The sequence below is a fragment of the Canis aureus genome, chromosome 25 (assembly GCF_053574225.1).
Source record: "Canis aureus isolate CA01 chromosome 25, VMU_Caureus_v.1.0, whole genome shotgun sequence".
Lineage (NCBI taxonomy): Eukaryota > Metazoa > Chordata > Mammalia > Carnivora > Canidae > Canis > Canis aureus.
The window spans coordinates 37,149,838-37,175,440 of NC_135635.1; the positions used below are offsets into that span (position 1 = coordinate 37,149,838).

The 25,603-nt window shown below is 33.1% G+C and overlaps 2 protein-coding genes across 3 annotated transcripts in view; one reads left to right on the top strand and one right to left on the bottom strand.

The window, feature by feature from the left end:
- Nucleotides 1-1,383: 1,383 nt before the first annotated feature.
- The window catches only part of CLEC2B (C-type lectin domain family 2 member B), a 54,708-nt gene continuing 30,488 nt past the window's right edge, over nucleotides 1,384-25,603 (top strand). For both annotated transcript variants that reach the window (XM_077871110.1, XM_077871109.1), the window contains exons 1-2: nucleotides 1,384-1,521; nucleotides 3,117-3,220. In XM_077871110.1, the coding sequence (XP_077727236.1) occupies nucleotides 3,191-3,220 (30 nt within the window). In that variant the 5' untranslated portion in view covers nucleotides 1,384-1,521; nucleotides 3,117-3,190. The remainder of the gene's footprint in view (nucleotides 1,522-3,116; nucleotides 3,221-25,603) is intronic.
- KLRF2 (killer cell lectin like receptor F2) lies at nucleotides 10,419-23,894 on the bottom strand. The gene is made up of 8 exons (XM_077871896.1): nucleotides 23,825-23,894; nucleotides 20,221-20,319; nucleotides 16,698-16,745; nucleotides 13,448-13,534; nucleotides 13,027-13,031; nucleotides 12,468-12,566; nucleotides 11,470-11,519; nucleotides 10,419-10,536 (listed from the first exon to the last, which is right to left on the bottom strand). Exons 1-8 carry the CDS (start codon nucleotides 23,892-23,894, stop codon nucleotides 10,419-10,421), a joined length of 576 nt encoding a protein of 191 aa, XP_077728022.1.

The window sequence follows — 25,603 nt, forward strand, 5'->3', positions numbered from 1 at the left end:
CACAAGTGATTTTTTGTGAGATTTTCCCTGTTGGAATAGATTTGTAAAAATGAAAATATCTATTTTCTTCTGGACATTACTGGTTCATTTTGTGAAAATAATTAAAAGTAGTTTTTTAAGTTCCTGAACCATGACTTAATAGTCTCATAATTTGATTTTCCATATGCATACTTCGCTTAATATAGCACTGAAGTTAGCACTTTCATTAAAGTAACACTTAGCACTCTTTTTTTTTTTAACACTTAGCACTCTTGATTTTGTTTTCTTTGTCATTCAGAGTACTGATATTTTCTTGTACATACTCTTTCTGTCATCACAGTCTCCTGGGAACTCAATGTTATTGATATTTAAATATCTGGCAGTTAAATATTTATATTATTATTATTATTATTATTATTATTATTATTATTATTATTATTTTAGTAACCTCTACATCCAATGTGGGGCTTGAACTCATGACTCCAAAATCAAGAGTCACAAGCTCTTTCTGACTGAGTCAGCCAGTTGCACTGGCAGTTAAATATTTAAAGAAGTGTTTCTGCAAGAAGTCTTTACATTCATTCATTAATCGATTAATTTAAAAAATTGAAACACAATATATTTCATTACCTATGTATGGTAGCCTAGATCTGCTTTCAAGCATTACAAAATATACATATATATATATATCATAGCAAAATGAAGAGAGAAAGCTTTGGAGTTGGCCTGATATTTGAAGGTTTACTTGGTTCTTTGCCAGTTGCATTATCTTACTTAAACATTTGGTGAGTAGGCATTTTATCTTATTCTGATTCCTGAGCACTTACTAAAACACTGTACAGAGAAATAAATTCATCATTTATTAAAAATGCCAGCTTCTTGGGCACTGAATATTGGTGAAGTAGAACAAATGTTTTACTAAGTCATATATCAATGATTTGTTGTCAGGTATGTTGAGTTTTACTTCCCTATCTTGGGTGTCCTTTCTTGTATATGACCATTTCATTTCTGCAAGGTAAATGTAAGCCTACCTTTCTTACCCTAGTCTGTGAGGCCTAAATTGTATTCATGTCTCTGGCTCTCTGTCAATTGCTGAATTTTACACATTGTTTTGGGGAGGATGTCAATATAGAATAGCTAGCAGTTCCATCCTTAAAAGTAGAAGACAAGGAAATTGGATAAATTATGGACTGCTTGACCATTAAGTGGTTTTCCTTATAGATAGCAGAATTTAATTCATCCATCATCCCATAAGTGAAGTTAATTTTATAGACAGCAAACCATGAGAGTAAAAGAAACTGTTTAATCAGAATGAGTTGAAACACTCTTCAACTTATGTTTTCATTTGATTATTTTCTTCTTTTTTCAGTATTTGCAAAACTTTCAAAATGTACCCAAACTATGGAATGCTCAGGCAAATGGATTGGAGTAGGAAAGAAGTGTTTCTATTTTTCTGGTGACACCAAAAATTGGACAGCCAGTAAAAGATTTTTCAGTTCACAGGGATCAAAACTTGCTCATATTGACACACAGGAGGATATGGTAAGAAAAGGGGAAAGTTCTTAATTATTTCAGGACTTAATTTTGTAAAAAGAGAGAATGAAAATGATAAAAGTGATATTCTATTATAATATATGTCAATGTTCTAAGCTATAAAAACTATAACTATAAAAACTCATGTACTCTACAGCCAGTGCCTATGAAGTAAATATACAAATACTTTCATTTTAAAGAGGAAGACAGTGAGGCACAGAAATATTATGTAACATAGCCATTGTCACACAGTCAGGACTTGTTGAACTGAGATTTGAATGTAGGCAAATTAGCTAGTGATGCTATATCGTTAATCACAGTGCATGCTATTTATATAGCTAAATGTCTTTATTTGATGTTCTAAGATTATTAAATTATTTTAATATCTTTACATTTTTATTTTGCAAGAATAGCCTGGAAAAATTAAAACTGAAAAACAGACAGGGCTCTCAGAATTTAGGATGAGGGTCTGAGGGATGAGGGTCTGAGCACAGTTTGAAGAAAATGAGATCATAAACAGCAGTGAAAAAGGGCAAAGGATGAGGGATCTGGACTACAGGAGCACCAGGTGAGGGTGAGGAAAGAGGTTTGTTTGTAAGGAAAACTAATAGGTTTGTGGTCCAAACCTATACATAACAAAGAGCTAAGAAAAGAGAAACTAAGTCCATCACTCAGTATGTTTTATTGCAATAAATCACATTATCCAGAAGTTAGTTTGATTTCTGATTATATGAGAAGACATACAATAGCAGTAACATTCTTATTTTGGTATCTAATCAAAGAACAGTTGACCCTTGAACAATACAGATTTGAACTGTACAGGTCTACACACATGCAGATTGTTTTCAGCTGCATATAATATATATAGCAGCTGTTTATATTAGCAGTAAGGCTTTCTGTCAATATTGAACTATTAGTTGTTGAATTTGGGGAGAATCAAGAGTTATGCTTGGATTTTCAACTGCATGGCAGCATTGTTAAAAGATCAATGTAGTTTATGATTTAATTTTCCCATTTTAAGAGTACTTATATTTTCTATTAAACCCTTTCCCCCTGAAATCTCTCCTCTGTGATTTTTGAAAGGTTCTGTGTAGAAAACAAAATAGAAGCATTAGTTCTCTGTTACCCTTACAGAACTTTCTGTACCAGTTCCTACAGAAAATGCTCAGCCCCCAATTTTGTCATCCAAACACTCATAACAACATATCAGTTTATAGTCTTTGTCATTCACTGTGACTAAAACATACTAATGGTCTATGCAGTTGAACTTGAAGAAAATGAATTCAAATATGTTTTCCTCATCATTTTCTCATTTGAGAAATAGGAATTACTCCTAAAAATAACTTGAGAGAGTGTAGCTCAGAGAATTGCCGTGACTTGAGGAAAGTCACTCTATGGCTTACAGACATTTAAAAAGTAAAAGAGCAAAGTAAAAATCTTTCTGATTAAACTGACCTAAATATCCCTACCTATTGCTATAAAAGCAGTTGGCCATGCAGATTGGGATGTAAATCATAAAAGATGGGAAAGTTGAGGTGAGAAACATGTTCAGCAATGTATCCTAAAATATTAAGTAATGGATAATGCCCTGACTTTTGTGAAAGGAATTTTTGAGGAGGCATGCAGGAACTTTTATGCACTGGATTGGATTGAACAGAAAACAAGGAGAGTCTTGGAAATGGACAAATGGCACCACACTCAATCCTTGGTGAGTTTCAAATGTAGTAGGAAAGGTTTTATTCTAGTGTTGTAAAAACTTTTTAAATAATTTTAAGTTGTATTATTATAAATAATTATTTCCATTTTCTCTGTGCAATTACTTTTCTTAATCTTCACCCTGTGACATGTGCCCTTACACAATGAAACATACCTTAGAGCAACCTGTCTTCCTTCTACCAAGTGACACACAGTGAAATTTTTCTTTTTGTTTATTTTATTTTATTACCAAAGTCTTTTCTAGTATACACTTCTTTTGCTAATTCAAATTCAACTTTTTTTTCAAATTCCAAGCCAAACCACATGTATTTACTTCTACGTTTTTAAAAAATTAATTATATTTACACAAGTTCCCTTTGTTTTAAAGAATAAATGACCACATAGTTGTTTTTAACTTTACATGTGTCCATTATAAACAACATTATTTATTTACGTAACTGTTACCAGGTGAATGTTTTCTCACTTAAGTACTATTGCACCTGGAAATAAGGACTGTGTGACTTTTCTTTTGTATCCGTGTACTCCTGCCTTAAATTTGATTAAGTGCTAGATAAACAGTGGGAACAAATTAAATATTAAACTATGTAAAATAAGACGAATTACACTTACTACAAAAGAAGGAGGGACACCTGGGTGGCTCAGTGGCTGAACGTCTGCCTTTGGCTCAGGGAGTGATCCCGGAGTCCTGGGATGGAGTCCCTCAGGCTCCCTGCATGGAGCCTGCTTCTCTCTCTGCCTGTGTCTCTACCTCTCTCTGTATCTCTCATGAATAAATAAAATCTTTTAAAAAAGAAGGAAAAATTTGATCATCAACAGAGAGAATTAAAAAAACAATATTGCAATTAGTCTCTTTGGTTTCTACCTCAATATGTTTCAAAAGCATCAAATGAAAATAAATCTTATGCTTTACTTTCAAAACGGAACGTTAGCTAAAAATGTGCTAGGAAACTGCTTTAAAAAAACTCCAAAGATCTTTCAATTGAGCAAAGACGGTCTCTCCTGATGGATGGAAATAGATGTAGATAGATATAGATAGATACTGATTTATATCTATATTCATGGCTTATCCATGTCCATCTATACTATAGCTGCCTTGCTACTTATTGTTTGAAATAAAGTTACAAATTATACTAATAACTAAATACCTACATTCAGCTATTCTATTCCTTTGATGTACCAAATATTTTTGGGTAGCATATAGTGATGAGTGAGTATGGAGCTCAGTGTTTTGTGTAGAATGTTTCAGATCACTCAAATCTTAATTTTATTTTTTATTATAGTTTTAAGTGGTTCCCAAACTAATTTTAGTGGTTTCTTTTTAGGTTCGGAATTAGTGTGAATTGATCTTTTGCTTTTCTGAATGCTGATGGAGTCCATAGTTCTAGGGGATTTATTGATATCAAGTGGATTTGCAGCAAACCTAAATTTTAATAGAGTAAAAAACTGAAAATAACTATCACCCTTCAGAAAGGAAGGAAAGGTCTCAATAGGCAATAGTTCTCACTTGTTATGCTACTACAGAATTTTGCAAATTTTAAACAAAGGAGCTAAAAACTATTAAATGAATTAACTTCATCAATTCAAGACATAAATTTTTTTAAAGATTTTTATTTATTTATTCATGAGAGACATAGAAAGAGAGGCAGAGAGACAGACATAGGGAGAATCAGGCTCCATGCAGGGAGCCTGACATGGGACTCAATTCCGGGTCTCCAAGATCATGCCCTGGGCTGAAGGCAGCGCTAAACCACTGAGCCACCATGGCTTTCCTCAAGACACAAATTTAAAGATATCTATATTGATATGCCAGCCAGCGTTTACTTAGCTTAAAAGTTAGAGAAACATAAGTGCTTTTTATGTGTAAATATTACAAAATACTAACAATAATAACTTTGACTTAAAGAAATGTTACAAGAGAATTACCTATGAAAAAGCATATACTTCAATAATATCCTAAAAACAGGGAAAAATCCACCAATAAAGATCCTAACTCTGTCAATAATCATCACTGATCAATGATGGAATTATACATTAAATTATAAAGCTTACTCAGCAATCTACAGATTCAATGCAGTCTTCATCAAAATATCAATGGCATTTTTCACAGAATTAGGACCAAGAATCTTAAAATTTGTATGGAGCCATAAAAGATTCCGAACAGCCAAAGCAATCTTGAGAAAGAAGAACAAAGCTGGAGGGATGCCTGGGTGGCTCAGCAGTTGAGAGTCTGCCTTCAGCTCAGGGCATGATCCTGGAGTCTAGGGAGTCCCACAACAGGCTCCCAGCAATAGGCCTGCTTCTCCCTGTTCCTATATCTCTGCCTCTTCTCTCTCTCTCTCTCTCTGTGTGTGTGTGTGTGTGTCTCATGAATAAATAAATAAAATCTTAAAAAGGAAAAAGAAAAGAACAAAGCTGGAGGCATCACACTTTGTGATTTCAAACCATGCTACCAAGCTATAGTAATCAGACATGGTACTGACACAAAAACACACACATCAATCAAAGGAATAGAAGAGAGCCCAGAAATAAAACCCACATGTATATAGTCAATTAATCTGGACCACTATCTTATACCATATACAAAAATAAATTCAAAATGGATTGAATACTTAACTATAAGACTTGAAGCCATAAAACTCTTAGAAGAAAATATAGTCAGTTAGCTCTTTGACGTCAGAATATTATTTTTGGACCAGTCTCCTCAGGCAAGGGCAAAAAAAAGCTAAAATAAATAAATGATATGGAACTTTCTCCAGAACAGACCACATACTGGGTCATAAATCAGGTCTTAACCAATACTGAAAGATTGGAATTGTCCTTTGCATATTTTCAGACCATAATGCTTTGAAACTAGAACTAAATCACAAGAAGAAATTTGAAAGAAATTCAAACACGTGGAGATTAAGGACCATCCTGCTAAAAGATGAAAGGGTCAACCAGGAAATTGAGAAGAATTAAAAAGATTCATGGAAACTAATGAGAATGAAGATACAACCATTCAAATCTTTGGGATACAGCAAAAGCAGTCCTTAGGGGGAAATACATCGCAATACAAGCATCCCTCAAAAAACTGGAAATAACTCAAATACAAAAGCTAACCTTGCACCTAAAGGAGCTGGAGAAAGAATAGCAAATAAAACCTTAACCCAGCAAAAGAAGAGAGTTAATAAAGATTCGAGCAGAACTCAATGAAATAGAGACCAGATGAACTGTGGAACAGATCAACAAAAACAGGAGTTGGTTCTTTGAAAGAATAAGATAGATAAACCATTAGCCAGCTTTATTAAAAACAAAAAAGACTCAAATTAGTAAAATCACAAATGAAAAAGGAGACATCACCACCAATACCAAGGAAATAGAAACGATTTGAAAAACATATGAGCAGCTATACGACAATAAATTAGGCAATCTAGAAGAAATGGACACATTTCTGGAAAACCACGAACTACCAAAACTGGAACAGGAAGAAATAGAAAACCTGAACAGGCCAATAACCAGGAAGGAAATTGAAGCAGTCAGCAAAAACCTCCCAAGACACAAAAGTCCAGGGCCAGACGGCTTCTCAGGGGAATTCTATCACACGTTTAAAGAAGAAACCATACCTATTCTACTAAAGCTGTTCCAAAAGATAGAAAGAGATGGAGTACTTCCAAACTCATTCTATGAGGCCAGCATCACCTTAATTCAAAAACCAGACAAAGACCCCACCAAAAAGGAGAATTATAGACAATATCCCTGATGAACACAGATGCAAAAATTCTCAACAAGATACTAGCCAAGCGGATCCAACAGTACATTAAGAAGATTATTCACCATGACCAAGTGGGATTTATCCCCAGGATGTAAGGCTTGTTCAACACTCATAAAGCAATCAATGTGATCGATCATATCAGCTAGAGAAAAAATAAGAACCATATGATCCTCTCAATAGATGCAGAGAAAGCATTTGAGATTACTCAAACTAAAGGGTTTGTAGCACAGTGAAGAAAAATCCATCAACAGAATGAAAAGATAACTTGAAATTTTTAAAAATAAGTGATTAAAAATGGCAGAGGACTTAGTAGACATTAAAAAATGGGCAGAGGACTTGAATGGACATTTTTCCAAGGATAGATGGCCAAGTGGTATATGAAAAGATGCTCAATATCATTAGGGAATTGCAAATTGAAACCACAATGAGATCATTTCATCTCTGCCAGATTGATTATTATCAAAGATAAAAAATAAAGCAAGAATAATGTTGGTTAAGATGCAGAGAAAAAATAATCCTTGTATACTGTTGATGAGAAGATAACTTGGTATAGCCACTATGGGACACAGTATGAGGTCTCCCCCAAAATTAAAAATAGAATACCACAAGACTCAGCAATTCTACTTTGGGGTACTTACCTGAAAAAAATAAACATAATTCAAAGATATATCCATACCCCTATATTCATTGCAGTATTTATGGTAGCCAAGATATGGAAAGAACCTGTGTCCATCAATGGATGAATAAAGATGTGATATATATATATATATATCTTATATATATATATATATATATCTTATATATATATATGCATGCACAAGGGAGTATTACTCATCCATATAAAGGAATGAAATTTTGCCATTTGTGATGATATAGATGAACCAGAAGGGTATTATGCTAAGTGGAAAAAAATCAGACAGAGAAAGACAACACATGATTTCACTTATATATGGAACCAAAAAAAATAGAAAAAAATGAGTAAACAAAACAAAACAGAAACACCCTTATAGATACAGGAAATAAAGTATTGGCTGACAAACGAGGGAAATATCAGGGGGCAGGTGAGATAGGTGAAGGAGTTTAAGAGGTATAAACTTCCAGTGATAAAATAATAAGTTATGGGAATGTAGTGTACAGAATAGGGAATACAGAAAATAATATTGTAATAACCTTGGGTTTTTTTGTTTTTTTGTTTAATTTTATTTAAATTCAATTTGCCAATATATAGTATAACACCCAGCGCTCATCTCATTGTGTGCTCTCCTTAATGCCCATCACCTAGTTACCCTATCCCCCTGACCACCTCTCCTTCTGCAACCCTTTGTGTTTTTCCCAGAGTTAGGAGTCTCTCGTGGTTTGTCTTCCTCTCTAATTTTTCTCCAGTCAGTTTTATAATAACTTTGTATGGTGAGAGATGGTAACTAGACTCATGGGGATTGTTTTGTAATGTACAAAAATATGAAATCACTATGATTTCACCTGAAACTAATGGGATATTGTATGTCTATTATATTTTAATTAAAAAAATTACAAAGCTTAGATAATAGAATATAAACTAGAATAATAATATCAAAAGTGGCCAAACAATAGATTATTGAAAAAAATCAATGTCCTAGGTAAGGAAAAGAAAATAGGATGGGCTTATGACATATCCCTGGGTGCAGTCATAAAGCGAAAATTCTGCAGGACATTCCAAAAACTATATCAAAACCACCTATGTTACATTAGCTTGAGTTTAAATTCTTGCCTAGGTAATTATGAATTTTTATGGGTAACTAGATAACTATAAATTACTCATAATCTATGAATGCAGGAAAGAATGTGAGTATAGGCAAAAGAGGAAGAGTAGGGTAGAGAAGCTGGGAGAAAAAGAGAATGTCTACATTACAAACACATAGGAACATACAAATAAGCCCTTTCTGCATGTCTTTAACGGAGATTTACTTCCTTAATTAGATACAGTTGAAACTTTCTGATAAAAGGAGATTCTTGCCTGCCTACTAGTCAATGTTTACCCTGGCACTGTATGGGAATGCAAATGATTTGGCCAGTGTCAACATGTAATCAAGTATGAGCATTTATATCTGTGTATGATATTATCACCCAGAAAACTTGAAAAAATTAATTTTTTGGATTCCATTGTGTATTACAGTTGGATTAATAAATTCTGGCTTAGTCTAAGTTCAAGTTTTATTTGATTCATAATATAGATTTTATTTGTAAAGTTGGTTCATGGTTACAAATTAATTTTGTAAACTTTAGTAATTTAGAGTAATACATCCTCTTTTTTTCTTTGATTTGCAGTTACTAGGGTATAAATTCCTGATGGCTTACAATTTACTATTGTCAACTTGGAGAAATTAAGTAATGACCTTACTTATATAATAATAGACAGGAACTACTGCATCTATTTTGAAACACAAATGTGTTTTAAATACATGAGAGGAAAATAAGAAACTTCACTTTGTGTAGAATTTTAGTTAGAAAACTAAGGGAATGGGGTCATTCTTAATATAACAATTTTAAATATAAATCATATATAAATTTGATTAAAGGGAAATAAGCTGTGGAATCACACTAAAAACAAGATTGTATATTACCTTAAATAGACATCTCATGCTTACAACATCTGAGTATTTAATACCAGTTGAAAGTCTGATTTCTTTTTGATAAAAATTGAAGACAATTACCTTGGGGGAAAAGCCTACCTTGAAGAAAAAAATGTTATATCTATGTGCTTAGTCTATTGCTTCACCAAATGCTCAGGAGTTAGAACCTAAGAAATAGGACACAAATAGGGTATCAGACAAGATTAGAAGATCAAATTTAATTATTTTTTAAACATTGAAATAATAGGAAACCATGTTTTCTTGTTTAAAAATAAGTTATATTTCATCATTTTGAAGTATTATTTCTATATAGACTATTTGAAAATGTTATATTTGTAATATCAAAAAAGAGACAACAGGCCCAAAATAGTAAGCCCAAGTTACCAAACCAAAACTTAATATCTAATCTGCAGTTTTCATCTCCCCAGGAATATAATCTTAACTAGTCGGTTGAGAATTTTCTGGTTAACACTAGTGAGGTAATTCCACCTGATAGCCCCCTGTAGTGCCCCAAAGAAAGGTGACCTTGCCCCAAATAATCTCTTATTGTTGTTTATTACTACCTTTTTTTCACCCTTCTCTGCCTTTAAAACCTTCCTTTTTCTGTAGCTCATTAGAGCTCCTTTTTACTTGTTAGATGGGATGCTTCCCAGTTCATGAATCATTGAATAAAGCCAATTAGATCTTTAAATTTACTCAGTTGAATTTTGTTTTAATAACATAGAAAAGAAATAAACTTGCATTCCACAAAAAAAAAAAGGATAGGCACCATTAACTTCCACATGCATTTATTCCAAATCGTTATTTAAACGCAGATTTGCTTTTGATGTTCAGAAAGCATCTCTTTGGCAAATGCCATTAAATTTGGAGTTACAGTCTTCAGAATATACCTGATTTCCTGTTATGAGAGCACAGCGCTTGTGATCCTTTGGTCCAATTATGAGAAAACTAGGAGATAAAGCATAGACATTTGAGCACTTATTTTAAAATAATGGTTATGTTTCTTAAACTCTTATTCAGCCAAACATGTATAGGTAATTCTTCAGCAGCCAAAATGTGGCAGAGGTTTTAGAATAGATTCTTCTTTTATTTTCAGTGATTGTATTCATGCACTCTTGATTTGCTTTCCCTTCACACTCTTTCTCCTGGGATGTCTCTCTTATCTGAAGAATATTACTGTAGAAGTTCTAGCCTGAAGAGTAAAAAGCATCCCTGTCACTTCCTTCCCTCTCAACCCTTGAGTTGCATGTAATCATCAAGTTTTACCTCCAGACCAGTCCCTATATCCATTCACTCCTGGGCCAGGCTGCTACTGTCTTTCCCTTATCTCTGATCATAGTCTTTTGACTGAACTTCAATTTCAGTTTCACTTTCCATCTATTCATTCCCCACACAGCAAAATAATTTTCTATAAAATGTAATTAGATATTAAAAGTTTTTCTCTCTTTTTAAAAATTTTTTGGAGAGGGAGAGTAGAGGGACAGGGAAGAGGTAGAAAGGCAATCTTAAGCAGGCTCCATATCCAGCGCAGAGCCTGATGGTAGGGGCCACACTAGATCATGACCTGAGCTGAAACCAAGAGTTGGACACTCAATTGACTGAGCCACCCAGGCACCCCTAAAATGTAAGTTTTTGGTAAAGACTGTGTGGTAATAGGTATCACGGGAGCTGCAAAGCAGTAACTTCATGGGGACTTTTTTTTTTTTAAGTTAAAGAATGAAGTTTAAGTTAAAGAATGAAGTTATATTCTTCATTGACTTTAATTCTATGATAAGGAAAATACGTGAAGGTGCTCTAGTGATGTGTAAAGAAAACAAGGCCATAGAGGAGAATATATAAATTGTATGTGACACTAAAGAATTTTAAAGCACTCTTACATACATTATCTCATGTTGTTCACCCAAGAACATTGTGAGGGAAGCTTCATCATTCTTTTCATACAGATAAAGAAATTTATATCAATAAGTTTAGGAAAATATTCTTCTTTTTAAAAGATTTATTTATTTATTTTAAAGAGAGAGAGCAGTGAGAGGAGCAGAGAGTGAAGAGAGACTCTCAGACTCCCTGCTGAGCAGGGAGCCCAACACAGAGCTCCAGCTCATGACTCCAAGCTCATGACTTGAGGCAAAATCAAGAGTCTGATGCTTAGAGCAGCCCAGGTGGCTCAGCGGTTTAGTGCCACATTCAGCTCAGGGTGTGATCCTAGAGTCCTGGGATCAAGTCCCACGTCAGGCTCCCTGCATGGAGCCTGCTTCTCCCACTGCCTGTGTCTCTGCCTCTCTCTCTCTCTCTCTCTATCTCTCTCTCTGTCTCTCATGAGTAAATAAATAAAAAAATCTTTAAAAAAAAGAGTGTGAAAAAAAAAAGGTGTGATGCTTAACTGACAGAGCCACCCTGGTACTCCAAGTTTAGAATATTCTAGGGGCAAAATTTCAAACTCCTGCTTTCTGATTCCTGCTTGGGAGATGTTTTTATACATTCCAAATGCTTTTATTTATAGGGGAATTTTACCTTGCATTTATTATACAGTAGATAGTTGCTGAAATTATTTTAAATGAGGTCTAATGGGCTTAAAAATTATAGTCATTATCATTTCTTAGCTATTAAAATTTCCAGGTATCATAGTGAGCACTCTCTATCCTACTTCTCATTATTAGTACATGTTAAAAAAAGAGAGAGGAAGCAAAGAAAGGGATAAAGTTATAAAAAAGAAAAGAAGGGAAAAGGAGGGAGAGAAGGAAGAGAAGAAGGAGGAGGAAAGATTTAAAAAATAGCCTGGACATCATGGAAGCTTATTAAAAATACTTTTCTATCAATAAAACAATATCACTGCTGCCATTCTTCCCTCTCAAATAATTACTTACTCATTTTTTTTCCACAAAAGGGTATTGATTTATCCACATCCATTTTCCTGGGGATGTAACATATAGTCCAATCCAACCAGGACTTCCAGGTTTTAAAGTCCTCTGTATGAACTCCTTAAAAGGAAATAGTATATTCATTTATTAATTTATTGAAAAAAATTTCAGTGCTCTCTATAGAATATGGCACTATGCCAGACATCGATGGAATGGTATATAATCATTTTTTTAAGATTTATTTATTTATTTATGAGAGAGAGAGAGAGAGAGAGAGAGAGAGGCAGAGACACAGGAGGAGGGAGAAGCAGTCTCCATGCCAGGAGCCTGACTAGGGACTCGATCGCAGGACTCCAGGATCGTGCCCTGGGCCAAAGGCAGGCGTCAAACCACTGAGCCACCCAGGGATACCCTATAATCATTTCTTTAATAAAGAATAGTTTTTTTTTTTTAAAATAAACAATAGTAATTATATAATGACTAATGAATGTTCAAAACAATGACTAAATCACCCATGCTTCTTAGAATTGCACCTAGCAATTCTTCCTTGGGTACTTAGATTCTGTTTTTGATCCCTTACCAGCTCTTTAAAAGTTTAGATCACTGGTAAATGTGCTTGTAGATTTGCACAATCATGTTGACTCTCGGAGGAGGGGGCAAGATGGCAGAAGGGTAGGGTCCCCAAGTCACCTGTCCCCAACAAGTTACCTAGATAACTTTCAAATCATCCTGAAAACCTACGAATTCGGTCTGAGATTTAAAGAGAAAACAGCTGGAATGCTACAGTGAGAAGAGTTCACGCTTCTATCAAGTACAACTTGTTTTTGGCCACTCTGCACTGAGCAAAATGACTAGAAGGAAAAACTCACCTCAAAAGAAAGAATCAGAAACAATCCTCTCTCCCACAGAGTTACAAATTTGGATTGCAATTCAATGTCAGAAAGCCAATTCAGAAGCACAATTATAAAGCTACTGGTGGTTCTAAGAAAAATAATGTTGACTCTCATTCCAAGTTTTAGAAGAAATTGAAAACATGTAGCATTTCTCTTGGTTCAGCAGCCAGTCTTTTGAGCACAAATAATTATTTCCTAAAGGAAAACATAGAAAGAAAATTAGACTTTACAGTCAAAAAAGTGTGAATAGTACCATATGTGATTAAAGGGCAGCTCTATTAGCAGAAGAAGAATGAGATTAATTCATTAATCTGTATATTTCTGGAATAGAAGCAGGATTTGGGGTCAGGGGTTGGGGAGAAAGAAGAATGTGACTTCTGACCCCCATAATTAGAAGTAACAAATATTTAATATTTTTGATTATTTATAACTAACATAAGTGAGAATTTATTGCTTAATCTCTACTATTTCATCTAATTCCTTTTCTTGAGGTTGTCCTTACAACCTGAACTTCATTTTCACGAGATTGCTTACCATCAGCATTACTTACATTATTGCCCTGGATATTTTGATCCACTTTCCTGTGCTTTTCATTCACAGTGTCTCCTTGAACTTGAATAGACCCTCCTTAGACTTCCCTTCCTTCTTCATCTAAATTAAACTTAAATTGTGCGGTTTAATTGTACTTCCATCTCAAAAACAAAGTCCTTAGCCTAGTTGTTTGTGAACATCTCCTTGTCTTCTACCTGACTGGAGAGTTGTCAAGATGACTGTCATATTCATCTTTGAATTTCCTATCATATAGCCCTTTTATTATAGTATTTAATTGTTGAATGATTGAATTAAAGAGCATGTCATATTTTTCATTGCTAATATTTTAGTTTGTCATATATGAGCTTAAATTTTTATAAAAATTTATTTTAGGACATTGAATTAATATGTGTAACTAAGATGGGAAATAAAAGTAACATCAGTACAGATGAGGAAGACTATCAAGGAATAATTTTGAATATATAAAACGTCATATATATTCTTAACCATTGATATATTTTGTACCAGGGCAAGCACTGCCAATCTTGAATAATTATAACTTTATAAAATATTTGTAGACTCAGGATAATTCAAATCTATTGTCAATTATACCAGTACATAGGCTGTGCATTAAAAAGTATAAGATGACTTCAACTATTCCTCTCAGTTTATGACTTGAAAGAGACTATTTACTATTATTATCAAGAAGAGGTCATTTGGACTAAGTAATTGCATTATGTGACTATTGATAGAGTGGTCAATAAAGTATAGTTGTAGAGCTGCAAAACACACTAAAATGTTCTAAATGTTTAGTGTAATATATTAAAATGTAAAAAAAAAAAAAAAAGGATACAAAATGTGGATACCAATTGTCCAAAAGAATTATTACAGTGAACTCAGGTTCAAGTGTTATCTTTTAAAATAAGAAGAAATATCCTGGGGATGAGGATGGAATAAAATATTTATTGAGCAACACTCTGTACCAATTCCTGTCTCAGATGCTTTACATAATAATAACAACAAACACATAGAGCCACTATAGCGGGCCAGGTGGGTTTCCTAACATATTTAGTTTTTAAAACTATATGATAGAGGAACATGTTAAATGACACCATGGACATACGAGCAGAAAAATCCAGAATATGAAAAATTATACATAACCATGATCCATTCTTCTTTTTCTGACAAATAAATGGCAAAGAGAAAATAGAAGTAGGTAAAGAGGATCTACAGATTAAGAGACACAAGAGACATTTTAACCACATGCCAATTGTGGTCTTTGTTCTGATTCTGATCCTAACAAATCAAATGAAAGAAACAAAAAAGACATTTTAACGCTGACTGGATAGTAAACGATCTTAAGCATTATTGATGATTTTGTTTTAGGAATGGTGGTGGATAGGATTAAAAAATTCTTAGGGAAGTTTTAAAATCTCTCAAGACTCCTGCCCTCTAGTGTATCCTCTGTATGAAATTCCCTTTCTTTTGGAGTCAGAACTGTGATTATGATGGAATATCATTCCCATGATTAAGTTATATAGTTTGGCAAGATGAGAAGATTTTAAAGACTACAGAAAGGTTCCCAGTCCGTTGATTTTGAGTAAATGAAGAGATTATCCCAGGTGGGCCTGACTTAATCAGATGTGAGATCTTAAGAACAGGACTGAGTCTTTTCTAAAGAGAAAGGTAATTTCTATTTTAGGAATTGGGTTTTCATATTTTGAGAGACCAGAGTGACACATGGCAAAGAAATGAAGGGATTATATATGAGATTACAGTTGCCCTGGATGACAGCCAGCAAGAAAGAAGTGAATTCAGTCTTACAAATAGGAGTAACTGAATTGTACTAAAAGCCACATGAGCTTGCAAGAGGAACCTCAGCTAGAGAAAGATGTGTGATCTTGTTAACACCTAAACTATATCTTATGAGACCCTGAATAGAAGATTGAGCTACATTGTGCCCAGACTCCCAACCCATGGAAAATGTGAGGTAATAAATAATTATTGTCTTAAACTGCTAAGTATGTGGTAATTTGTTACATATCCAGAGAAAAGTAACACAGGATGTATAATGGTATTGTGTTTGTGTAAAGCAACAGGAGCCCTTAACTGTAAGAATTACATACTGATATATTTAAATATTAAATTCTAACAGGTATCAAGCTGATCATTGCTTTAATGTAATCTGGTTTGGGGAGTGATGATGGGGAAGACATAATTAATACTGATTAGATACTGACATGTTGATCCTGTTTGAAAGGTACATGGAGATTTATTATACAAGTCTTTACTTTTATTTTTCATAATCCAAATCTCAAAATATAATATCTTATGAAGTAGACTTTATTATTTTATGTGCATTATGGGCTGGCAAGCTGGAGACCCAGGGAAGAGGTGATATTGAAGCTCCTATACAAAAGCAGTCTGGAGGACCAATTCCCTTTTCCATTGGGGAGCCTTAGTATTTTTTTTTTCTCTCTTAAGGCTTTTGATTGGTTGAATGAGACCCAGGCATAGTATAGAAGGTAATCTGCTTTACTCAAAATCTACTAATTTAAATGCCAATCTTATTAAAAAGTAATTTCACCGCAACATCTAGACCAGTTTTGGTCAAATATCTGAGTACTGTGTGTGGCCCAGCCAAGTCAACACTAAAATTAACCATCAACTTTGGTTTAATATTTAATATTAATACACTAAATATTCTATGATGTAGGTATTATATCCCACTTGAAAGTTTAGAAAATTCCTGTATAATCTGCCTAAATTCATGTGACCAGTTGGAATCTCTTCATTCAGACATAGAGCAGACAAAAAGGAACATTACCTGCTAGAAGGCTGATAATTACTTTCTGGGAGAAATCCATTCTTTTGTCTGTACTCAGTGCAAAGAAAAAAATATAGTGAGAAACATTTGAAAATGAATAGCAACCTACGTATGTGAGAATAAAAAGAACAAAACAAGGACAGTCAATTAAAATTCAAAGTCCCTTTCTTCTACTATTTTTACTCTTCTCTTTCCTGAGAAGTAGCCTTTTTTTTTTTTTTTACCATATCTACTCCTACTCTTTAGGTGCTGATAACAATTCTAAATATTATGTGCATTCTTAAACTCCATATCTATTACTTTTTGTATATTATTTTCTTTTTCCTGCTGAACTTTTAAATTAAAGTTATTTCTTCTTGGTCTAGACCAAAAAAACAAACAAACAAACTCCTTTTACCATATCAATTTCCTTTAGCATCTTGTAGCATTTTTGTAGATTGTTTTCATACAGCCTGAATTCATTGTTTTCCAGGAACACAGAACAGCTGATACGTGAAATGTCTTTTCATTACATTTTTTTAAAGATTTCATTTATTTATTCATGAAAGACACACAGAGAGAGAGAGAGAGAGAAAGAGAGAGAGGCAGAGACACAGGCAGAGGGAGAAGCAGGCTCCATGCTGGGAGCCCAACATGGGACTCGATCCCGGGACCCCAGGATCATGCCCTGGGCCGAAAGCAGGCGTTTAAACCGCTGAGCCACCCAGGCTGCCCTTTTCATTACATTCATGCACTAGTTTTACTTTAAAATCAGCACACACACACACACACACACACCTCTCCCTTCTTTATTTGTTCCAAATGTATGCATGAAAAAATTATTTTGCTTGATTATTCTTGTTTTAAACTTAAGTTAAAATCAAATTTATTCATAATTTGAAGGCATTACTACAATGGTGCCCTTTTATGTACATTTAAAAATCTGATGCCAGTTTCTCTTTGGGAGAAACTAATTCTTTATGTAAACTTTTAGGATCATGTCTTTATCCATGATGTCCTGAAATATGAAGTGGATAGATCAATTATCTATCTATCTATCTATCTATCTATCTATCTATTATCTATCTATACACCTGTATCTATCTACCTATATCTATCTATCCATCCATTTATCATCTATCTATATCTATTTGCATATCCTATTCTGAATTTGGTAGGCTCCTATAAGCTGGAAACTCATGGTTTGGGGCTTTGTTTTTTTTCTCCTGAAAAAAAATTATAATATATAAATATGTAAATATACAAATATATAAATATACATATTTATTTTATTATTTCATGTCTATTTTTCCCCCTATTCTTTTAGAGAGACATCTTGTCTGGATGGACAATATTTTGTGTCTTTGTCTCAGATTTTTTTATACTTCTTGATATTTATTGATTTTTTTCTGGACACTTTTCTCTATACTCTGGGATATTTCATTAGCTACCACGAATTTTTAGATAGAAAGAACACAGGAAACAGTCAAGCTATGCAGTAAACCACTACACTACTCTCTTTTTCCACTCCAGAACCATAATAAGGGGACACATGCCTTTTGTACCAGCCACCACTCCACAAGTAAGGAGACCTCGTTTGTTCTAGTTATGTATCTCATTTGTTTTTGTTTTTTGATTTTGGTATGATATAGTGGCAAATGCTACTATGTGAGTGCAGTAAAAGGTTGTCAAGACAACAATCTAAAAGAGCATTCCTTAGAAAGTGTTCCAGCTAATTACTTTTCTTTAGACTTCTCTTTACATTTTGTACTCTCCTTTCTGAAAAAGAGCCCTGCCAGGGTTTTGCCATAAGAAATAGTTTCATCTGCATAGGGTTGTTTGCTGTACTTTCTTTACACTGTGATTCTCTCCATTGATTAATCCAATAGCACTATCCCCACTGCCTCTCATTTCCTTTCCAATGTTCTACCCTTTTCATACCCCGTGCTCTTATTAATTTATTCTAGTTTGATACATTTTGCTGGTCTAATCCAGAAACTTGGGAGAGAGTAGATGTAAATATTTATAGTCAATACTTTGTTTTGAACCTGGAAAATATTTTTAAACTGGTCAAATGTAAGCACAAATTTAATAGAAACAAATATTGAAATTGCTATTAATTTGTTAGAATAATATCACTAGGAAAAAATATTGTCCCTACTAATATTTTATCAGTGTGTCAAATTTCATTGATTTCTTCTCAATAACATCTTTCTCTAAAGCAATGATTATTGCACCAGTTATATATTTTATCACTTACATATTACAGAAAAGAGAAGTGAGTCTCAGCAGGTCAATGGTAGCCTGTAAATACCATATTTAGTGCCTAAAAGAGACCATATGTCCTGAATTTTGAAGGCTTAAAAAAAATCTAATAATTATTAAATGTACAACTAGAATTGCTGGTTAGCAGATACTAATGCTTACTTAGATGGACTCATGAAAACTAATATCAGTCATCTAATGTTGACTGTTATCTAGGTAGAGAATTTCATATTCTTAGAATTTGATTTCAAGTAAAAGTTGAACATATTTGAGGAATATTATTGGTTGACAACTTCCCAGTAAAAATGCTGTATAAAGTACAGAAAAAATACATTAAATAGAATATTTAGTTGGTCTTTAAAATATCTGATATTTTCCCTGTTGTATTAGGAAAAATACAAAAACAAATCTAATCACTCAAAACAAAAACAGATCCTTTACTTCTTTGTCTTCTTCAGTGAAGTTGCCTTGAGACTCACTCATATTCAAACATCTCATCTCAAAGGCCACTAGAGTTTATGTTTCCATGTCAATATTACATATAAAATAGAACCCATGTTAGCCCTACATTTTTAGGAATGACTGTTTCAAGAGAAAAAGAGAAAATTATAGAAATTCATGAATTGGAATTGGTCTAGTTGTTTCAAAAAGAACAACTATAGATTATGCTCATTAAATATCACTTTAGGGTAAAAAAGTCACAGAAGTACATTTAAAATGATTTTTAAATGGATCATTTGTCTTTTTAAACCATCACATTGGTACATTTAAATCATAATCTCTGAAAATAGTACCAATGAACACATACTCTTTTTGTCAAGATACATCACCAATGTTTGATAAAATGAGTCAACTTTTTAGTGGAGGCTCTTCATAAGAAAAGATGTTGAATAAATGTTAATTTTGTATTTGACTTTCTTAGTTTTTCTTACATTTAAAGTAATTTTGAATATTACCAATTTATTGCTACAATGTGGAGTTGATCTTGATATTAAGAGAATTAAAAATTGGGGTACCTGGGTGACTCACTTGGTTAAGTGTCCAACTTGATTTTTGGCTCAGGTTGTGATATCAGAATTATGAGATCAAGCCTCCCTATCAGGATCCCTCCCTGCCCCCAGTGGGCAGTCTGCTTGAGATTCTCTTTCTCCCTCTTCCTCTGACCCTCCCCCCCACTTGTGCACACATGTTCTCTTTCTTTCTTCTCTGAAATAATTTTTTTTAAAAATTAAAATATAAGTTCCAAAAGTGCAAAAGTAAATAAAAACTCCATACTCACCCCAAAAGTTCAGGCAAATCAGTGTGATCATAAAAATAAGGATCCCAATGCAGCTGCAAACTAGCATAAAACAATAATATTGTAGATACAGGGAGAAACCTAAAATATTGAGTTTTTTTGGTGAAGATTAGAGCTTATTTGATTATTCACTTTATAAAAATGTTCCTGTTTATTTTTATTACAAGATAATCCATGCTTATTATAGAAGTGACACTAAAATTTATGATTAATTGAAAATGAAAAATATTTATAGTCCAAATCCAAAGAGATGTTACTGTTATTTAACATGTTGGGTTGTATTGTCATTGTCTTGTTTTGTTAATTATTTGGTGATGGTCTTGATGACTTAAAATGATTTATTAAATTCTATTAACAAATTCACTTATTTGTTAATGAATTTATGTAAATAATATACATAATTTATAGTTAATGTAGTGTTATATATGTATTTATGTTAATATATAAAATATAAAAGAAAATGTATATTTTATATTGTCTACATAGAATACAATATATTAAATAATATAAATGTATTATATCTAGAATAATTCTAGATATAATATATATAAAGTTATTATAAATGGAATTATTTTTCTTAATTTTATTTTGGATTATTCCTTGCCATGTGCATATGTACTACATGTATTATTTATTTTGACAACTCATTGTTAGAAATAAAAGAAAGAAAGCATTTATTGAACTTCTATTATATACCAATCACAATACTAGTAATATTCATGCTATTTCACCTTTATACATGATATATTGTATTCTCCTGGATGATTTTTTGGACAGAAATCGGTGTCAGTCTAAGCATCATAGATCTCTGATTAATGGCACTTATATAGAATTCATGCCACAGTACTCCCTTGGGTCACAGTTGGCAGGAATGATCCCTTCACAAAGGAGGAAACAGGGAGCATCTAAAAACATTGAGTAGTAATATATATACATATATATATACATATACACATATATATACACACACAAGATATATATAAATATATATATTTTTTAGATTTAAAAGCTTTTAATGACATAGCATATATTTAACAGGGCAAAAGTTGAGAGGTATAGGTCAGACGATTGAACACTAGGCCAAGCGACCACCTCTCTGCTCAGGCCCGGCCTCTGGAGTTCATTCCTATCAATACCATTTTGATTGTGCAGTAAGATGAAAATTTTGTCATTACAATCGTTACAGTGACAAAGAAATGCAAGGTAATGAAGCTAATTATGACGCAGTGTGGCAACACACGAGCGAGTAACCATTAGAGTAACATGACTTTGTCCAGTAAATGCTTCAGTTCCACTTGTACACTTACCAATGATTTAAAGGGTTTATTATACATCTAGTATTCAATATATATAGTTATTCTCTTTCAGTTTTATGTATTTTCTATCACATCTGAGCACTTTTGAACAAGTTGGATATATATACTCTCCACAAACAAGGTGAACACAGATATCCTTTTGCATGCAGATATCGTAGAAAATTGTCTCAATCTAGCCATGCTAGTCAATTTGTCATCCTGGCCAAAGAGCAAGTCAAATAATCTGATATTCAGATGATTATTCCTCAGTTTTTGTTAGTTTATAAAAAAGCAAGGACTTAATACCAAACCTTGGTTGTACATTTCACAATTTAACTTTTGAGTTATAATAAAAAGTGCTGTTTCTCAAATCTGAGTACTATGTGTATGTTTTACTTTCATTTTTAAGGACTTAATGCATCTGATTATGTATAGTACACACTTCTAGAATGTCCTGTATGGAGTAAAACTTTTGAAATTTACTGATCAATTGTCTGTATTACAGAATAAATCCAAAAAAGTTTTTTTTTTCTTGCTTTTACTTCTGCTTTAGCAAAAGTAAAAAGGCCTCTACTTGGCTGAAAATCCTCAAAATACATTTCTGTGGTTTTATGATACCAATCCTGGCATAGAGATCTGCAGTTAACTGGTTCCAAATTTTGCTAGAAAGAGAAATTTTAAGCTCGTTCCCAATAAGATTATAGCTATAAATTAAAAATTATTTTTATACATATAAGCCAAAATATACATACTACATAAATCCAGATAAAGAGAGAGTTAAGTACCTAAAGTGCATTACCATAGCCCATTCTGGAATTCTTAACTGGCCATTGGCCAATATCTGGAGTAATATTAAGAAATCATTCTGCGAAATCTGTTATCACTCCTGCAAGAGCACTATTGTGTTATCTATATCTGCTTTATAATCAGAAATTTTTCTTTCTGGATTTAGTACCAGGATTAATCACATTTGTCTTAAGCATAGGTGTGACTATGATGCAAGCTGAATAATTAATAATGCTTCACTTACTCATCAAAACAAAGAAGTTTAGAAACAAATTTATAATGAGCACAAACATGCTGACATTACACACATTTTGCTAATTGCAGTCCTAATTTATTTTTCTTGCCTTATCCTTCTTTCGCTCACAATGTAAATAGATGTTTATTTCATATTTTATGTACCTATACTCAGATTTTATACATTTTTATTCACTTTATTATAAGGTGGCTTCGAAATTAAAGAAAAAGTAGTCAATAATTTAGTTTAACATCCACATAAACTACCATAAGAGAGGTTGGCTTTATTTTAAGTAAGAATTATGAGATTTAAAAAGAAAAAGATCTCCCACAAGGCCACACATTTACTCTGTGGGGCTTAGGATCCAATTTAGTCGATTTGATTCCAATGGTCCTATTTTTTTACTACATCAGAGTAGGTCACTAGTGAAAAAGGACGTGTTTGCTTCCTGATATTTAGAAACAAATAGCACATGAAGATGTTCAACAAGAGTCCAGAGGGTAGAGCTGTGGTTGTCAACAACAATTTCAGATTCCTGGCCCTTGTCCCAGCCTACATCATGGCTATTTCAACAGGATTGCTTTACAAATTCATTATAGACAGACTTAATTTAGATATCAATACATTGTTTATTAAACATATCTATAGAATCTGGGACAGATCTAAAAGCAAGCAAACACAGAAACAAACTTTGACCCAAATATAACAGCCCTAAGTACCGAAAGTTCGTTTTATTTTGCCCTTCTCTCATTTCCAATGGATTATTCTGCCAATCTTATGGATCTTTTGTGAAGATTAAAAAATACAATATGTATACATAAAAATGCTTTTTATGCTATAAAACACTATAGAATCCCTGCTACTCCCATCATTAGTACTAGATTTTTACTTTCCCAGGATGGTAGGTATCTTCATATATATATCCTACCCATATAATTGCATCCAAGAATCTTATATTTTGTAAGATGAATAATTTCTGTAAAAATGCTATTTTTGACCTTTTACTTGAAAATTATACTTTTTACTTATGCTATAACATTGAGGGGATTATACATCATTGTATTAGTATCTGTCTTTGTGGCTTGCAAAAATACTGCATTTTTCATGTTTGCACAAATCTAAACAATGTATCATAGACAATTTATGATCTTTTTTAAGTCCCAGAATATAATTAATTTTAATTCTTTAAAATATTCAAAGATATTAATCTTTTTAAGAGAGTAATGCAATTTTAAGCCAGAATTGGAATGAGGGAAGACAATATTCCTACCTTTATATTTCTGCCTGAATTTGAAACGATTCTTGTAATTCAATACCATATAGCCATCTGCATTCTCCATATTTTAATGTTATATTACCCAGAAAATAGTATAAAAGAAATGGAAAATACTTTTAGCCTTAGATATTTCTCCTAGGCACAATATACAAAAACTGAAAGGAAGCCCAAAAATACTCAAAATTTACTCAGGCATGGCTGTTTAAAACCACACAGGATGTGTTGATAAAATACAAATGAATAGCCAAGTTAATTTCTGGTTAAACTTCTGTATCTTCAAGGTAAAAGTGGCTATACTGTTCCATTTTTCAACAGATATTTATTGTGCATTTACCATGTACCAGCCAGTTGTCTGCAGTGTATTAGGAACATAATAGTGAACAGGATAAAAATGCCTGCTATCCTCATGCCTTTTATATTCTAGTAAAAGGAAAAAAATGAAACACACGAAATAAATATCAAACAAATGAGAGAACAGTGTCTAGCTAGTTCAGAATAAAATTTTAAATTATAAGAAAAATTATTAAAATTTTTTAAATTAAAAATAAAATAAATAAATAAAAGAAAAGAAAAATTAAAATATCCATCTTGCTAGTTGGGGGCACATCTGACCAATAGTCTAGAGAAAAATGCTTGTATGAGGCAAAACAAAAAATAATAGATCAGTAAGTCTCAAATTGCTGGGAACAAGAGTCATTATGAATAGAATAACTTTTAAAAAATGTTTTTTTCAGAAAAATTCCTGGCAGAGAGATTTTTTTCCCTTAAGTGTGGACATTACTTTTATATCTCAACTTGCCTGGGCTACAGGGTGCCCAAATATTTGGTCAAACTTTCTGAGTGTTTTTGTCGAGATGGTTTTGGATGAGGTTCATATTTAAAGCAGTAGACTTTGAGGAAAGTACATTGCTCTCCATGATGTAGGTGGAACTCCTCCAATCAGTTGAAGGCCTGACTAGAACAGAAAGACTGGCCTCTTAAGAGGCTCTTAACTCTAGGAAACAAGCTGAGAGTTTCTGGAGAGGAAGTGGGTGGGAGATGTGGTAACTGGGTGACAGGTATTAAGGAGACATGATGTAATGAGCACTGGATGTTACATACAATGGATGAATCACTGAACTCATGCAAGACCCAGAATATGCAAATTTTCATCCAAGCTGCCTTAGAAACACTCCAGATTACATATCATTCATTCAATTTTTAGCCAGTGATCTGGATCTTTCATTTTCTTTTTCTAAGTTTTCTATTAGCCAGCCCTCACCACAAGGCCTATGATTACCTCCATACCAACCAAGGACCACACCATCATATACCCAAACCCTTCTACATTCCATTGTACTCATAGAAATTGATCCCAAATGAATATCTTAATATTTTGACAACCCATGTACCAAGGATCATCACCGCTCTATCTGCTTCTAGTCATTGAGTCCCCATTGTCCTCAGCCTAACTGACAAAATCCCATTCAAAAAATCTACTTCTTGAAGCCACTCAGTTACCAGTTTTTCTAGGAAGTGTGGTCCCTAGAAAACAAAGCCTGAGTGAAATACATCTAACTTTTTTTGCAGAAGTGCAACACAGGGAAACAGGAATGAGTGGTAGGGGGATGAGATAGGAAAAAAGAAAAAATAAAAAGTATAAGTTGAGCACTACTCAATATCAAGGATAATTTTTTTACCTCATAGGATCATCTTTAGAAAAGTCAGTTAAACTACTTTGTCTCAGGAGCAGAAGCAGAACAAGGGAGGAAAACTTATCCATTGCTCTAGTCC